Source organism: Triticum urartu, chromosome 3, assembly GCF_003073215.2.
Source record: "Triticum urartu cultivar G1812 chromosome 3, Tu2.1, whole genome shotgun sequence".
NCBI classification, from domain to species: domain Eukaryota; kingdom Viridiplantae; phylum Streptophyta; class Magnoliopsida; order Poales; family Poaceae; genus Triticum; species Triticum urartu.
Genome location: NC_053024.1, coordinates 487,583,506 through 487,602,091, shown reverse-complemented (window position 1 = coordinate 487,602,091; position 18,586 = coordinate 487,583,506). Strand labels below are relative to the sequence as shown.

General features: G+C 48.4%; 1 protein-coding gene and 1 long non-coding RNA gene across 3 annotated transcripts; both read right to left on the bottom strand.

The window, feature by feature from the left end:
* Positions 1–381: 381 nt before the first annotated feature.
* LOC125544514 (formin-like protein 15) lies at positions 382–1,623 on the bottom strand. Its single transcript, XM_048708236.1, has 3 exons — positions 991–1,623; positions 838–897; positions 382–750 (listed from the first exon to the last, which is right to left on the bottom strand). The coding sequence occupies exons 1-3, from the start codon at positions 1,513–1,515 to the stop codon at positions 745–747; spliced, it is 591 nt and encodes a 196-aa protein (XP_048564193.1). The 5' UTR covers positions 1,516–1,623; the 3' UTR covers positions 382–744.
* A 7,785-nt stretch (positions 1,624–9,408) lies between these two features.
* LOC125544513 lies at positions 9,409–16,282 on the bottom strand. 2 transcript variants are annotated; one of them, XR_007299528.1, is made up of 4 exons: positions 15,471–16,282; positions 15,270–15,335; positions 10,087–10,125; positions 9,409–9,904 (listed from the first exon to the last, which is right to left on the bottom strand). It is a non-coding gene; the product is annotated as an uncharacterized LOC125544513 (long non-coding RNA). The 2 variants fall into 2 exon arrangements; XR_007299527.1 differs by having other exon boundaries at positions 15,270–16,282.
* Between the last annotated feature and the right edge of the window lie 2,304 nt (positions 16,283–18,586).

The window sequence follows — 18,586 nt, the reverse complement described above, 5'->3', positions numbered from 1 at the left end:
GATTCGGAAAGTATGCAATCACAACAAGCAAATGCAGACCTAGCGACTTGCACAAGAGTACTTCGACACCTCAGAGCTACAATAAGAAGCAGAACTAAACTGTTCTCCTATAATTTCATATAGGAAACCTTCACGGATTAAAGCCCATGTAAATAACAGGACAATTACACCCCACCTAAGGATCATAAGTTCATAACCTTCATACAATTTTAGCAATGCAACAGGTCCAACAACCAAATTCCTTTACTTTACCTATATACTTAGAAACTACTCCGTACATCCCAACATATCGACAGAAGAGAATGACATTTTTACGAATCACGGAAGAAAAGAAATGTGATCAATGCACAAGAACACTTAAAACACCTCAACGCTACAACGAAGCAAAATTGAACTGTTTCCTGCATTTTCATATAAAGAGACCTTCATAGATCATTACCCATGTACATAACAGGACAATTACACCCCACTAAGGATCATAACCTTGGTACAATTAGAAATCCTACAAGCCCAATAACCAAATTCCTTAACTTTAAACTACTCACCAACTCCATGGCAACACATCATCTAAAGAGATACTACACTGAACTTCATCTAAAATGTTCCACCATAACACAGTTCTGAGTTATGAAGCAGAGATGTTTAGCCATTCACATAAGAAAGAAACGCGATCAGAACATCGGAGAACAAAAGAGATGACCACATCTGAATCCCTTCCCATTTGAATCTCCGCCATATCAGCATTCACCTCTGCAAGAACACAGGCGCATCTTCAGAGCCAAATCAAAGAAAAGGACTGAATCGCAACAACAAATTAAACGATCCCTTGTTCCTTACCTCCTCGATCTTGTACGAGTCCGGCGTCAAATCCACTAGGGACAATCCAGGGCACAGCGACTGCAATTCCAACAAGAACAAAAAAAACTCCAATAAGACGCCAAATTCAAACACCGAAAACTTGAGAATTACAAACGCAGGTCCGATCCTTACGTCGAGCTGGCGCTGCATCGGGCGAGAGCGCTTCTTGGGCCGGCGCGGGGGTCGCGTGCCGCGGAAGAAGGCAAAGTCCTGGGCGATCTCCTCCTTGGACAGCACGATGGAAAACCCCCGCTTCTGCGCAGGCCGCGCTGGCGCATGCTCCGCCGCAGCATCGGCCGCGGCCTCCGGCCCGACCGCACCGGGCGCGGCAGTGGCCGAGCGGCGGGTGCGGAGGTTCCAGGGCCGCTGAGGGGGGCGCTGGGGCGAACCGCCTCCGGCACCGCCATCCGTGGAGCGGCGGGCCATCTCCTTGTCCGGGGACGGGGTGTGCGGAGGCGGAGGCGGAGGCGCCGAGGCGGGGTCCTTGGAGCACCGGAGGAGGCGGTGGGTGCCCCAGCTGAGCGTGGGGAAGGAGAAGCTGTGGAGCCGCCTGCGGTGCGGCTGCGCGGGAGCCGGGGCGTCCGAGGGAGACGGCGAGAGGTTGGCGATGCGGCGGCGGTCGTGGTCGTCGTCTGCTGCGGCGGCCATGGAGACCATAGGAGGGAGGGGCAGCCGGGTAGCGCGTCGGGGAGGAGAGGATGGAGGGAGGGAGGGAAAGAAGGGGGCGGAAGGAAGCGAGACGGGGGGATGAGGACTAGGGAGAAAGAAAGGTGGGATTTTTAAAACGGGGAAAGGCCAGTTTGTTCCGAGAATTTCTTCTTTTCTACCCCTGCTGCCTTGGGATTTCGTCTGCGGGGCTCCTTCCAGAATTACGTGCGCGTCGGACGTCTGTGCCTCCCTCGCCTCTGGTGTGTCGCGCGCCTGATGGGTGTGGCGCCTTCCTCCCCTTCTCTCTCTCGCCCCGTCGGGTGCGGGGGTTACGGAGGAAACGGACGTGGTGTCATCACGTGTTCGCGGGTAGCGGCGGGTCGAGCCGCCGCCATCAGACGTAACGCCGGGGGCCCAGGCACCCAGCCCGTTCTGGCTCGATCGGTGCCTCTTTCGGTCTTTTCGATGTGCAAGACTTTTATTTTTCTTTGGCGGCGAGATGTGCACAACGAAAAATTGGGGGTCAAAGACATGAGACGATGATTAGGAGGAAAAGCGGTATCCCATCCGACCAGAGTGAGGGAATTACACAAACCATCACTTATTGAGGCTAATATTGCACAAAACACCTACTATACAGGTTTGTTGCAAAAAACACCACATATTGGTATAATACATTGCAAATAGGTATAATCTAGTGTTTAGACACATTGATATAATTCCAGACAGATAGGTACCGCTTGTAAGTGCACATGTGGCAATAAAAAAAGCCACAAAAGCCAACATATTAGACTGTCATTATCTTCCCAAACATGTGGTCCAATTGAGCCGTAACTTTCCCAAATTAATATTGAATACATGTAATATTTACAGGAATTATTTCACATTTTACTGAAAATGTCAAAATTTGAATAAAAAATAGTATGAGCTAACTAAAACTTCCATATTCTAGCAAACCATTGGTCTAAATGGGGTAAAACTTTCCTTAAATGGTAATGTCAAATTTTTCACATTTTCTGAAATTATTAAATTTTGAACAAAACTTTGAATGAAACAAGTTCGGCATGTGATCACTAGCACCAAAAACATGGTAGATATTGTTGCCATTAGATTTTAGCATCCAAGTAGTTTCTATGTGGCCACTACATCCAAGTAGTGGTCATCACAAAATAATAATGACTAGTCTCATACACCTGGTTCGGAGGAGGAGCTCTAGCTCTCCGCGGCCGGCGATTGCGTCTATCCTTCACTACCACCGTCATTGTATGCGCCCGTGGCGGCTCCGCCCGCAGCCACCGGGACTTACGCGGTGGCAGGGCGTCGTGCGGGAGGGTCAGCACGCCGCGGGCGTGGCTCGAGCGTCGGAGGAGGAGCAAGTAGCCTAACTTGAGCAGTGGCATTGCGCTAGAGGAGGAGCGGGCCGATGGGGAGCACCGCATGCAACGCGAGCACGGGGAGGAGGAGCACCGACAGCGCTGGTTGCGCGAGTAGGAGGAGGAGGAGCGGCGGGAGCAAGAGGAGGAGGCGCCCGGAGCCAGGCGGCCCCGTCGGAGGAGGCCACGCTGGCAGCCTACCAGACGGTGTTCCCCTGGGCGCAGCCGCTGGAGTTCCTTGACCTCACCCGCTCCAACGACGAGGATGACACTTAGGGCTATGGGCAAGGATGGCTGGGAGGCTTTTTGTTTTTATTATGTTTTATGTTTAATTATGTTTGAAGTGGATTTTGCTTGAAGATTTTAATGTTTAATTATGTTTTAAATTTAAATATTTTGTGTGCCTATTTATTTATTTAAGACCACGCGGACAAATGTGTCAGTCAAAGTGGGCGCATTGACCGATCTAAATAAAAATTCGACAGGCGTCTGCTTGGCTGACCAAAACAAACAAAAATCATGTTTGTTTGGATCGGCCGGTTGAAATTGCCCTTACAATCGGGACCTATCTATCTAGAATTATGTCAATGCATCTAAACACTAGATTAGACCTATTTACAATGTATTACACCAATATGTGGTGTTCGTCGTAACAAACCTGTATAGTAGGTGTTTTATGCAACACTAGCCCCAACAAGTGATGGTTTGTGCAATTTCCTCGACCAGAGTTCAAGTCCTAAACTTGACATTAGTGCTTGCATTATTTTTAAACGTATTTTAGGCTTCCGGCAATGTTCGTTCAGTGAAAGGAAATGTTTCCCTCAACTACAAGGCGTCTATGGTGACTTCGTAAAATTTTAAGATGTTATGTCGACTTGGTCTCTCAAAAGTGTGCGTGCGTGCGTTCCTACGAAGGAGCATATGTGAGCGACTTTGATTGTATTGTGTTAAAAAAACACACATTGGGGCAACTCCAAGTGGGAGACCCAAATAAACACGAAATCTGTTCGTTTTTTGTCCATCTAAGTCGTCAAACGGACATGTGGACACGGATGGTGCACCCAACGGTGCTACCTCATTTGAAACGGACATGTCCTAGCCCCTTCATCGTTGGAGAAAAAATGTTGCCTGACACAACAAGCACTGCCAGGAACCACGGGGGTAGGAGAGGTCTCTTGAGAGGATCTTGGCAGTGCCTTGCCCTTGCTCGTGCCAACGGGGACCGAGGTGGAGCGCCATGGAGAGGCCACGGCTCCCCAACACACCCACGACCTGGATCCATCACGCGGGCGCCACCGACGGCAGCCTCGGCTTGTCAATGGTGGTGCCCACCTGGAACGGCGCCGCGGCGGGAGGAGGATGACGAAAGCGACCGGACGTGTTGGGCGGGGAGGGGCGGCGCCCCCGGCGGCTACATCCTGCATGGGCAGCTCCCCGGTGCGCGTGTGGTAATGCTCCGGACACGAAGGGACACAGGTGGGTGGGTAGGTGAATATTCCAAAGAGGTTATTGAAAACCACTTTTTTTTTGTAAAAACAAGATTTGAAAAAGAAATATAAAACCTTTTGAATTTTGTAGATGGGTCCTTAGAGAAGGTAAAAGTGATTCTCAAAATAAGAAACCTTGTAATCAAGGAATGTGAAAAATGCATAAAATTTAAAAGTATTATTAAATAGCCAGAAATATGGCTTTATGCCTTTTTATTCACTACATTGCCCTGTTGTGCGGTAAGACATGTCTTTTAACATCTGTGCTCTAGAAATGCAGTTTTAATTTTTTATTTTAATTTTGCGAGAAAGCTTCCGATCTATTCATCTTCAATCATGACAGTGTTGGAAATATGCCCTGGAGGCAATAATAAATTGATTATTATTATATTTCCTTATTCATGATAATCGTTTATTATCCATGCTAGAATTGTATTGATAGGAAACTCAGATACATGTGTGGATACATAGACAACACCATGTCCCTAGTAAGCCTCTAGTTGACTAGCTCGTTGATCAATAGATGGTTACGGTTTCCTGACCATGGACATTGGATGTCGTTGATAACGGGATCACATCATTAGGAGAATGATGTGATGGACAAGACCCAATCCTAAGCATAGCACTAGATCGTGTAGTTCGTATGCTAAAGCTTTTCTAATGTCAAGTATCATTTCCTTAGACCATGAGATTGTGCAACTCCCGGATACCGTAGGAGTGCTTTGGGTGTGCCAAACGTCACGACGTAACTGGGTGACTATAAAGGTGCACTACGGGTATCTCCGAAAGTGTCTGTTGGGTTGGCACGAATCGAGACTGGGATTTGTCACTCCGTGTGACGGAGAGATATCTCTGGGCCCACTCGGTAGGACATCATCATAATGTGCACAATGTGATCAAGGAGTTGATCACGGGATGATGTGTTACGGAACGAGTAAAGAGACTTGCCGGTAACGAGATTGAACAAGGTATCGGGATACCGACGATCGAATCTCGGGCAAGTATCGTACCGCTAGACAAAGGGAATTGTATACGGGATTGATTAAGTCCTTGACATCGTGGTTCATCCGATGAGATCATCGTGGAACATGTGGGAGCCAACATGGGTATCCAGATCCCGCTGTTGGTTATTGACCGGAGAGTCATCTCGGTCATGTCTGCATGTCTCCCGAACCCGTAGGGTCTACACACTTAAGGTTCGATGACGCTAGGGTTATAGAGATATTAGTATGCGGTAACCCGAATGTTGTTCGGAGTCCCGGATGAGATCCCGGACGTCACGAGGAGTTCCGGAATGGTCTGGCGATAAAAATTTATATATGGGAAGTCCTGTTTTGGTCGCCGGAAAAGTTTCGGGGTTTATCGGTAACGTACCGGGACCACCGGGAGGGTCCCGGGGGTCCACCAAGTGGGGCCACCAGCCCCGGAGGTTTGCATGGACCAAGAGTGGTGAGGGACCAGCCCCTGAGTGGGCTGGTGCGCCTCCCAGAAGGCCCAAGGTGCAGCAAAGGAGGAGAAGGGGAAACCCTAGGCTCAGATGGGCCTAAGGCCCACCCTAGGGGGCGCCCCCCTCTCCCCTTGGCCGCCCCCCAATCCCATCTAGGGCTGCCGCCCCTCTAGGGGTGGGAACCCTAGAGGGGGCGCACCCTCCTCCCCTCCTCCTATATATAGTGAGGCCTAGGGGCTGCCCAACACACGATCTGATCTTTCCCTGTTGGTGCAGCCCTACCTCTCTTTCTCCTCGTCTCTCGCGGTGCTTGGCGAAGCCCTGCAGGATAGCCACGCTCCTCCATCACCACCACGCCGTTGTGCTGCTGCTGGATCGAGTCTTCCTCAACCTCTCCCTCTCTCCTTGCTGGATCAAGGCATGGGAGACGTCACCGGGCTGTACGTGTGTTGAACGCGGAGGTGCCGTCCGTTCGGCGCTAGGATCATCGGTGATTTGGATCACGACGAGCACGACTCCATCAACCCCGTTCTCTTGAACGCTTCCGTGCGCGATCTACAAGGGTATGTAGATCCACTCCTCCCTCGTTGCTAGATGACTCCATAGATTGATCTTGGTGATACGTAGAAAATTTTGAATTATTGCTACGTTCCCCAACAGACAGTACAACGAACACCATAAAAAAATAAAAAATACATCTAGATTCATAGACCACATAGCGATGACTAAAAGCACTGAAGCAAGCCGAAGGCGCGCTACCATCATCGCACCTCCATCGCCGGAGTCAGACACAAGTTGTTGTAGTAGACAGTCGAGAAGTCGTCGTGCTAAGGTCCCATAGAACCCCGCCGATGTATGTAGACTTCTTTTGATGTGTTTGTTCACCCATTTTAACTTGTATGTAGTCCATTCTAAAATATCTAAAATGTCTTATATTTGTGATCACATGAAGTATGTTTTGTTGGATTCTTAGTACTTTTGGTGCAATATTTCAGATTGCAAAATTCTAATATGTACTTTCCCGCAAAAGTAAAATAAAATTCTAGATGTTCAGTACATCACATTCGCCCAACTGAACTTAATACTTTCGGTGCAATATTTCAGATTGCAAAATTCTAATATGCACTTTCCCGTAAAAGTAAAATAAAATTCTAGATGTCCAGTACATCACATTCGCCCAACTGAACGAAACTGCTCCACACACGACGGTGCATAGACAATGTCCATCTTGAACGGTACTGATTTGTGAAAAGATGCAATCTAACAGACAATTTGATATCATCCAGATGTCGGGTGAAAATATATCGTCCCTATAGCACTGCTCCTAACTGAAAGGTTAAGCTAAGATTTAAATACACCGCAGGTGCCCTAACTTGTCCAACACAATCAGTTTGGTGCCTAAACTTAAAAAATACACAAAAATAATGCCGTAACTTGTTTGAGTGTTCAAATACGGTGTCTTTGGACGCCGTATCAAGTACCTATGTGGCATGCCAGTGTGTCTTTGGGCCACATGTCAGTGGCTGCGGGTGCGTTGTGAGCTGTGCGTGTAGTATGTTTTTATAGAAATGCCCTTAGACTTAAGTTAATTCTCGAAAAAAAATCGTTACGGGCATTGGACGCACACTGGGTTTTTTAGGGATAATTAATTGTCATAAAAATATAATCACAAGTTGGCATGGAGGGATTTCGAACTACTTATTATATGGACGATTCCATGTATCGCTTTGCATATGTTCTCTACAGTTTTTTTTTTGAAGTGCTGCTTTGTTTTTCTTTCGAATGAAGTTTCTGCTTAATTTTTATGATACATAATTTTTTCCATGTGAATAAAATAAAATAATTATCAATATGCAATTATTATTTATTTTATATCTTTATTCTATTTTCATTATTATGTACCTTGAAGAGATAAACATGATTTTTTTTCTAAAATTTATGTGGACATAAAGAGTTGAACGTATATTAAAAGTTATTGTGTAAATTTATGCATCTTCATTGAGGACCATAAGCACGAACAATTATTGTGTATCTTCATCCTATTTTAAAATACACAATTATTTAAAATTGACAATATTGTATTTTAAAAACTGTTCAACGTGCATTAAATATTATTGTGTGACAATAATAAATTCTAGAAATGTACTAACATGTTAAGCGTGTTTGTAGAAATTTAAGAATAATATTACACAATAGTTTTTTAATACGCATTCAACATTTTCAAAAAACATGGTGAGCATTTTCTAAAATAATATGAAAACTAAAAATAAACATGAACATGAACGTGTATTTCAAAAAATACTCACCGTGCTTTTAATATACGTTCAACTTTTTAAATCCACATCAATTTTAGAATGTCTATCTCTTCAAAGTACACAATAATGAAAATAGAATAGAGGTATGAAATAAACAATAATTTCATACTTATAATTATTTTATATATGAAAAGATTTATGTATCATGGAAACTAAACAGAAACTTCACTCGAAGAAAAACAACATAGTAACTTGGAAATAAATAAAAAGAAAATTACTCCGGTAAAAGCAAATGCAGAGCGGCACGTGCAATCATCTATATAAACTGCTTGCTGAAAATTAAGCGCAAACCAGAGTGTTGCCGCCTAGTTCGAATTCCATGCACGCTCGCTTCCTGGTATTTTTTGCGAGTATTAAAATTAAAATCAAGGGGTATTTTTGTGAGAATTAATTAAAATTCAGGGGCATTCTTGTAAAAAAAACTACACATATAGCTCATAACGCGCGTCGAGCGCCTGCAACCACATGACATGTGGCCCAAAGACGCACTGGCATGCCACATGAGCACTTGATACAGTGGCATACGTCCAAAGATACCGTATTTGAACGCCCAGACAAATTACGACATCACTTTTGTGTATTTTTCAAGTTTAGGCATCAAACTGACCGCGCCGAACAAGTTAGGACACCTGTAGTGTATTTAACTCTTACTAGCTAAATACTTGTGCGTTGCCACAGGACAACATAACAATGTTGCACTGGTTGTATTTGTCCTGGCAGCTCCATCTCTTTTTTCGTTGGTTCAAATTTTTCTCGGCGCACATCTTATTTATCTTACCCCAACAAGACAAACTTTGCTCTTCCTCTGCCACTTTTATCTTGGTCTACTACTTGCTCTAGCTTCGGTTTCATCCCACTATTTTATTTCATATTGTTTCACAATGATGATAAGATAGCTCTTACTTGTAATTTGTTATTTTATGGATTGGTTAGGCTCATATGTAGGTGCATTTTTTCAAGTATTTGGAATTTAGACTACCATGCCATTCAAATAAATGATTCCTGTGATTTTCTTGAGCTGAACGTATTGTCATTGTCTGGTCAAAGCAAGTGTTGCATAAACCCATAAACATACTGGTTTTGGAAGATGAAAACAAAAGATGCATGCATTCTTATCGAAATCTGATAATGATATACAGAAACTGAAGAGAGTTCTATTAGTACATGCTTGCCCACCAAATGGAATTTTAACCAGAGACATGTGAAAAATAATCCAAGTGCATATTGAATGCCGTATCATTTATTTACAAAGTCATAGAGTGAAGTTTTCGGACAAAGTATTGAACCAATTGGTCTTTCTTTCAAAATTTGTTCACAAACTCTGATGTTTTTCTCCCACTTCCCTCCATTCTTGGTGATCATCATGTCTTTGACCACATGCAAGTCGCATCCGAAACACAAATAGATAAAGTTTGATGATGGTCTGCATCTTCCTTCACTGTTTCTCTGTCCGGTCTTCCTATGTGCCCCCGGCTTGCAGTACCTTCTTCCATATGCGCGCACTTCTTCCAACTCCAAAGAATTCTAGTGAAGAATTAAGAAGCTTTAATCTAACCTCGCTCAATCTGGTGTATTTCCTAGAGCAGCCCACATGAGTGCCTCCTCCCTTCTTCTTGGACACCTCGAACACGCCAACATGCTCTCCCCAGGAGAACAGGAGCTCTCACCCACAACCTCCTCGACGTCGTTGGAATCACTTGGTTGCATGTGTCAATGACCTCGGGGCATCGCTGGTGGGAGATCAAGGATGAGTGTGTGATGTCGGTGGAGGCGGATCTAGAGCACGAGAATTCAACATACAATCAAAAATTGAACATACAGACTATCATGCCTTCTATATATCAAAATTCAGATTAGACATGTCTTACTACATGTCAATACTTATCAAATAGATAGATAATGGATATGCAATTCACTGTGCATATTATACAAGACTTCGCACAGATAGTCCTTCTCACCTTCTACCATTTTCTTTGCTTGTGTTCGCTGCACTGCCCCTGCTCAAACAAAAAATACAGGTCGAGAGTTTAGAAAAATATCTAATAGATAACAGAAGCAAAGCTTCAAGGTCTATAGTAAACCCCACGGAACAGTGCCAAATAGGCCTTTGATTTCACCAAACATGCGGTGAGTTGAAGAGAAAAACATTTCTCCCATGCACGGGAGGTCCTGTGCATGGGAGGGCCGTTCATTTTTCTTGGAGATTCGATGTTGCGCATTAATGCTCTTTGTAGTTTGTCAGATCTTTCTCTGACCACATGCAAACCTATGCTTCACCATCCCATGCTTTGTTATTTTATTTCCAAGTTTAAAACTATTTTATCTTTTAAACCAAAGGTACAATTTATGATCCGTTTACATATTTGTGTTTATGACAAGGAGAACTTTAAAACTATACCACTTTTGAATGTGTTTCAGCATGTTCTAAAAATAATCAAATTTTAAACACACCGAAACACTATTAAAAGTACACAAAACTATGAGATACTTTGTCAAACACTATTAAAGTTCAAAGTTTTGTTTGAATAACTCATTGTTGAATTTTTGCATCAAATTAATAAATTTGTATGAAACAAGTTTGGAGCATGGTAGTTTACTTGTAAAAAACATTTTCTAAAAATATATTCAATATTAATCTTGTTTGAAAGATCTTGTTAGAAAAAACACAATTATGCAAACAGAATGTAAATCAAACTTTTATTTCAACATACAGTATGCATATATTTTTTTGGATGAAACTCGATGAGTAGAATAACATGTGAATGTATGCTAGATGAGATAGAAAATCTTATAGGTGATGTCAGTGATCCCATATAGTAATAAACAAGGCGGTTGAATGCATGCACGGGAGGTCCCGTGCATGATAGAAAATCCTCTCCCGTGAGTTGAATCAACAAGCAAACCATCTCCAAGTTCTCTCTTCCTCAACTAAAAAAATGTACAGAATGTACATTTCAAGAACTGAATTTTACCCAAGAACTGAAATTGTGTCACAGGGACTATCAAAGTTTACGCATGGGGTTCATACCAAAGAGTACGGTTTAAACTCCCACCGTCCAGCTCGTCGGCCCGCCAGTCATTCATGGGCTTGGCGGCTTGGCACCGCGCCCACACCGTCATCGCCACCGTCCAGTCCCTCATGACTGCCATCGCCGCAGGTCATGGTCGCTATGGCATCGATGCACCTGCTAAGGCCAACTTCACCGCGCGATCCCAAACGGACGTCCGTTTTGTCCGGATTCTGTCCGTTTGGATAGAGATTTAGGGTCGTGTCCGGGCGTGTCCTGGGATGCGGTGGTCGTACGCCCAGCGCGCGGACGCATCTCGACCGCATCCTGTTCGCGTGCATTTTTCTTTACAAGTCCTTAACTTTTTTTTATCATTCATTTTTGATACATGACAATACATCATCACATTTTGACTAGTAAAGCAAGGCCAAATAAAATAAGAACAACAAGAATACATTTTAGAAGATAGTCAACTTCCACAACTGCCCCCTTGAGTTGGGTTAGGGCCTTCTCGAGCACTCATTGCTGATCTGTGGAGGAGGCTCTATCTGGCATCCTTCTTTCTTCTTCAAGCCAGAAGTAGATGTTGCTTCCTCAGACCTAGTCTCGTGTCTAGCCTCTAATCTAGCAACAAGTGCACTTGTCTCATTTACAGCCTCTATGCTAGCTAAAAGTGCACGAACATGTACTAAATTTTGCTCTATCAATATATCGATGTACTCTTCTTCCCAATACCAAAACTTGCATCCATTCTACACAACAAAATTTGAAGTTAGCACAACTAGTCAAATCTAGAGCACAGACCGAAGCTAAAAAAAGCGCATACCTCGTCGTTTAAGCACTTGATGAACACCCATCCGGGATGTTCCGACGTTGTAGACACGCGGCGCACGACCATCCTTGTGTAGTGGTCGCACTTAATGAGTGGCAACGGTGCGCCGGCGAGCTTTTGGGCAAGCACCGAGCCCAGCAGACCGCCATTCGTGTATCTGCCGGCGGACCACCGACGGTGCAGATCCGAGCGGCTAGAGAAGGAGCCACTGCCAGGGCCTTCCGGCGAGGTGCCCGGCCAGTCCATGGCGCGGCCCGGCCTCCCACAGCCAGCCGAGCTCAAGACCGACCGGATCCGCCCCAAATCCGGCCGGCGGGTGCGCACACCAGGTGGCCGTGGTTGGATAGCTCGGCGGCGCCGAGGGGAATGGGCTGGGCGAGCTCGCGTCCGAACTGCACGGCTGCAATGGCAGCGGCGGCAGCGAGGGGAAGAGTGGAGGGGGTGCGGCCGGAGGGAGGGAGGGGGCGGATAGAAAAAGGCCTGCCCTGTGCCACCGACGGGCGAGCCGGGGAAGGACACGCGTAGACGACCCGCGCGTCCGTGTGGTGTCCATTTCACCCCAAAAGCGGCGCAAACTTGGGCCACGGATGGGTCGAAAGCGGACACAAAACGGACAAAAGTCCGTTTGCTCCCGCGCGCTGGGCCGCCTCGTTTGTCCGTTTTACCCCAAACGGACGGGGCCGGACAGGATAGGGTCGTGCGGTGAAGTTGGCCTTAATGATCTGCACCTTGTCGATCGAACGTCGGGAGGAGCTCCTCGGTCCTGGCCCTGCGGAGCGCGGTGACCTCATCCTCAGGCTCACCAGCGCCACCTCCTCCAAGTAGGCCTCGGTCCTGCCGATGAGGTTCCCAGGCTTGTACTCCTCGGTCATCTCCAGGTGCTCGGTGACGCAGTGCAGCATGGCGAAGTTGTCGGTGGTGATCTCGGAGTTGATGTCGTAGCAGAACGTGATGACGAGGTCAAACGCCTTGGCGCCACCAGGCATGCCCATGATCTGGAGGTGGGTCACCCTGGACCCGTTGGCCCCCGACACCAGCTTCCGTATGTAGCCGCATTTAGATGCCAGTGGGAGTTGCAGAAGATTTCATTAGGGCATCTCCAGCCGTTGCCCCCCCCCAGGACGCATAAAAATCGCCCCCTGGAGGCGAGCCGGCGATACAATCGGCGCTGGGGACGGTTTTGCGCCCAGTCGTCGCCCCCAGGCGTCGAAATTGGCCCACTTTGCAGCCCAATTTCGGCGAATAAAGGGCCCATATGGGCGAGAATAGGCCCATATTCGGCGTGGTTTCGCCGTGTCTCGGCGTTTAATTATTAACACAATTATTTCTTATCACATATTTCATCACAGAAAAATCAAATACTTTAACAAAATAGTACAACAACAAATAGTTCAATACAAATTATATAGTTCAACAAATAAAAACTCGTATTTCATCACACGGCGTCCCCCTTGAGCCTCCATAGGTGCTCAATCAGATCTTTCTGCAGTTGATGATGCACCTGTGGGTCTCGGATCTCCTGACGCATACTGAGATAGGCAGTCCAAGTTGCCGGTAGCTGGTGATCAACTTCGGCTAGAGGACCCTGCCTGTAGTATGGTTCAGTGTCAAACACTGGGTCTTCTTGCTCGCTCTCGATGATCATGTTGTGCAAGATGACACAGCAAGTCATAATCTCCCACATTTGATCTTTGGACCAGGTCTGAGCGGGGTACCAAACAACAACAAATCGAGATTGGAACACACCAAATGCCCGCTCGACATCCTTCCTGCAAGCCTCCTGAAGCTTCGCAAACCAGGCGTTCTTGCCTCTTGCCACAGGGTTTGAGATCGTCTTCACAAATGTCGACCATCTCGGATAGATGCCGTCAGCTAGATAATACCCCTTGTTGTATTGGTGCCCATTGATCTCGAAGTTCACCGGAGGAGAATGGCCCTCAACGAGCTTGGCAAAAACAGGAGAGCACTGCAGCACGTTGATGTCATTGTGAGTTCCTGGCATACCAAAGAAGGAGTGCCAAATCCAGAGGTCCTGTGTGGCTACCGCCTCAAGCACCACACTACAACCGCCTTTGGCACCTTTGTACATCCCCTGCCAACCAAATGGGTAATTCTTCCATTTCCAATGCATGCAGTCAATGCTTCCAAGCATCCCAGGAAATACTCTTGCTGCATTCTGGGCTAGGATCCGAACAGTGTCTTCCGCATTGGGTGTTCTCAAGTATTGTGGCCCAAACACTGCCACCACTGCCCGACAGAACTTGTAGAAACACTCTATGCTGGTGGACCCGGCCATGCGCCCATAGTCGTCGAGTGAATCACTGGGAGCTCCATATGCAAGCATCCTCATCACTGTCGTGCACTTCTGGATGGAGGTGAATCCAAGAGCGCCAGTGCAATCCATCTTGCACTTGAAGTAGTTGTCGAACTCCCGGATGGAATTCACAATCCTGAGGAAGAGCTTTCGGCTCATCTGATAACGGCGCCGAAATGTTCTCTCGCCATGAAGTGGAGCATCGGCGAAGTAGTCGGAGTAGAGCATGCAGTAGCCTTGGAGACGATGCCGGTTCTTTGCTTTCATCTGCCCCGGCGCCGAGCCACCTCGCCGCGGCTTTTCATTGCTCGCCAGCAGCTGGGCGAGGGCGGCGAGCACCATGAGATGCTCTTGTTCCTGGACGTCGGCCACGGCTTCCTCCTCCAGCAGCGCGGCGAGCTCTTCCTCCTCATCCGAGTCCATCGCCGAGGCAGGCAAAACGCCGAACACCTTGCGCTCGGTGGGCGTGTACCCGCCGTTAAACCGCGCCTCCACGGCCGGAAACGGCGGCCGGAAACGGCGGCCGGAAACGCCCAGCTGCTGTGGGAGGGGCTGCCGCGGCGAAGCGCTGCTATTTTCCGGCGGGGAATGGCTATCTAGCGGAGTAGGGCGGCGGCCGTCGCCGGGATATAGCTAGTGGTGGCCGAGGGCGCGGGGGATGCGAGGCGAGTCGGGGGAAGAAAACCTTGACTTTTCCCCTGTCGGTGTGGGCCAGGCGTGCTTTTCCCTAACGCCGGAGCCCCCAACTGCTCCCCAGCACGCCGGGTTCGGCCTGTGACCGCCGGGCAGAAAAAAGGTTCGAACCGGCGATTTTCGGCGTCCTGGGGTGCGACTGGGCCGTTTTTTCGATGCCGGCGTCGAAAAAGTAGTCTGGAGGGCCCTGTTGGGGGCGCGGCTGGAGATGCCCTTAGAACTCAGGATTTTTACCGATTCCATGTGATTTCTAAGCGTGCGCAGTAAGAATCAAAGTTGGGGTTGGTTGGTTACCTTGTGCGCAAGCTGCTCTTCACGATTTGGATGGTAATATCGTCTGGGAATTCATGTTAACGAATCCTGCACCAACCAGTTTAAAAAAGCTATAAATACCATCAGAGAATATAACGCATTCCATGGGTAATCAAACTAAGATCACAGTGTAGGATAACAGAGAATCAGATATGACCAAATGAAGGTAGTAATTAGCAGTACCGAAGTTTATAGTACGCCTGCCTTCCTTAAATCGAATTATTCTATTCTTCTGCAGCTTGCATCTGCGCTAGCCGAGCAACACCCTGACTGGAATCCGCCACGGCCCATCGCTCGGTCCCCAACCCACAGTGTTGGAGACGCATTCTACACCGACAACATCCCCCTAGGGGCTCCTAGCCGATGGATGGCTGCGCGGTGAGACCGCGGGAGGGCAGGCTCCGAGAAGTAGGCGCTCGCCACGAAGGATCATGGTTTAGTGGTTGGCGACAGCGAATCCATCTCTCATCTCTTCGGACAGGGATGAAGCCCAAGTGATGTGATTCAGTTTGAGCGCTTTCCTGGCATGCTCCACCGTCGAGCATGACGGACACATCGGAGGCATGAGCTAGGTCTTGAGGAGAGCACAGCGTCGCTGGCTGGTGGCATGGGGGATTGGTGGAGGCGACAGGGCGAGGGCTGAGGAAAGTGTGGGGCGTCTGTTGCAGAGGCTAAGGGGCGGAAAATGAATGAGCCCATGATCGTGAAGACCGAAGTGCACGAGACAAGCATAGGGGCCGGGGAGGAGGGGACGAAGGAAGAGGCGAGCTCTGGCGAGTCGAGTATGGCGGAAGGTCCCTGGGCGGGGCGGTATCGAATTTGATAGGGGTACAGAGAGGCACCTGCGTGGTCGGGGAGAGAGAGGGCCATCCGTTGGAGAGGGAGGCGTCTGCTGGTCGCTGCGGCCTTCGGGCATTCGGTGGAGAGGGCGGCGCTGGACTGGTCGGGGCAGAGGGAGTGCGGGGTGCTTCGTGTTCGGGGGTAGATCTGATAGGTCGTCCGAGGAGGAGGTGGAGAACGTGGGGTGCGGGTTATTTTTCTTTTCACTGGCCTGGAACTGGAACGCGCCTGGGGGTACATTTTTTCTGCGATTGTTTCGATGTGGTTTTATCGTGGCTTTTTCTTAGAGCATCTCCAGCCATCGCCCCTCAAAAGGCGCCTAAAATCACCCCCTGGGGTGAGCCGACGCAAAAAATCAGACTGGGGGTGAGTTGGTCCCCAGCCGCCGGTCTCAGGGCCGTCCCCAGGCACGTTCAAAAAAATTAAAAAATATAGCAAAGTTCAAAGTTCGGGGAAGTTCGACATATATTACATGGGTTTTTATTACATAATATATATAATTAAAAAAGGAATTGGCTAAAAGCGGAGTAGTCGCCGTCGCCGTCGTCGTCGTCGTCGTCCGACTTCTCCTCCTTGACGCGGCCGTCCCTGGTGGACCCCTGACCGGCGTCGCCTATGCGGGCTGGTGGCGGCGGCGCGGCGGCGTCGTAGTTGTCCTCAATGACGACAATTCCACCTTCGTCGCGGCCCCGGCAGCGCTGCGTGAATCGCCGCAGGGCGGCGCACTGACGCTCCCTCGCAATCTTCAGGGAGTCCGCGCGCGCCCATTCTAGGGCCGCGTCGTCGTCGAGCTCGACGTCGCCGCCGTGCTCCGTCTTCACCACGGGGAGGCCCGGCTCCGTCTTCACCGGCACCAGGCCCGGCTCCGTCTTCACCGGCACCAGGCCCGGCTCCGTCTTCGGCTTGACGAAGCGCGGAGGAGCCGACGAGGAGGCGCGCCGGCCGCCCTCATTGATGACGATGCCGGCGCTGCGAATGCGCCGGCCGAGCGGCGTCTCCGCCGCGGGCTCGACCTTGACGCTGAGCAACGCCGAAGCGCCGGACGAGTGTGAGGAAGAGCGGGAGGAGGAGGAAGAAGATGTTGGAAATATGCCCTAGAGGCAATAATAAAATGGTTATTATTATATTTCTTTGTTCATGATAATTGTCTACTGTTCATGTTATAATTGTGTTATCCGGAAATCGTAATACATGTGTGAATACATAGACCACAACACGTCCCTAGTGAGCCTCTAGTTGACTAGCCCGTTGATCAAAAGATAGTCATGGTTTCCTGACTATGGACATTGTATGTCATTGATAACGGGATCACATCATTAGAAAAATGATGTGATGGACAAGACCCAATCCTAAGCATAGCTCAAAGATCGTGTAGTTCGTTTGCTGTAGCTTTTTCGAATGTCAAGTATTATTTCCTTAGACCATGAGATTGTGCAACTCCCGGATGCCGTAGGAGTGCCTTGGGTGTGCCAAACGTCACAATGTAACTGTGTGACTATAAAGATGCACTACAGGTATCTCCGAAAGTGTCTGTTGGGTTGGCACGAATCGACACTGGGATTTGTCACTCCGTATGACGGAGAGGTATCTCTGGACCCACTCGGTAATGCATCATCATAATGAGCTTAATGTGACCAAGTGGTTGATCACGGGATCATGCATTACGGCACGAGTAAAGTGACTTGCCGGTAAAGAGATTGAACGAGGTATTGGGATACCGACGATCGAGTCTCGGGCAAGTAACGTACCGATTGACAAAGGGAATTGTATACGGATTGATTGAATCCTCAACATCGTGGTTCATCCGATGAAATCATCGAGGAGCATGTGGGAGCCAACATGGGTATCCAGATCCCGCTGTTGGTTATTGACCGGAGAGTCGTCTCGGTCATGTCTGCATGTCTCCCGAACCCGTATGGTCTACACACTTAAGGTTCGGTGACGCTATGGTTGTAGAGATATTAGTATGCAGTAACCCGAAAGTTGTTCGGAGTCCCGGATGAGATCCCGGACGTCACGAGGAGTTCCGGAATGGTCCAGAGGTAAAGATTTATATATAGAAAGTCCAGTTTCGGCTATCAGGAAGGTTTTGAGGGTCGCCGGTATTGTACCGGGACCACCGGAAGGGTCCCGGGGGTCCACCGGGTGGGGCCACCTATCCCGGAGGGCCCCATGGACTGAATTGGGAGGGGAACCAGCCCCTAGTGGGCTGGTGCGCCCCCCCCCTTGGGCCTCCCCTGCGCCTAGGGTTGGGAAACCCTAGGGGTGGGGGCGCCCCCCACTTGGCTTGGGGGGAAGCCACCCCTTGGCCGCCGCCCCCTTGGAGATTCATCTCCTAGGGCCGGCGCCCCCCCAAGGCCCCTATATAAAGAGGGGGGGAGGGAGGGTAGCTGCACCCCTTGTTCTTGGTGAAGGAAATATGCCCTAGAGGCAATAATAAAGTTATTATTTATTTTCTT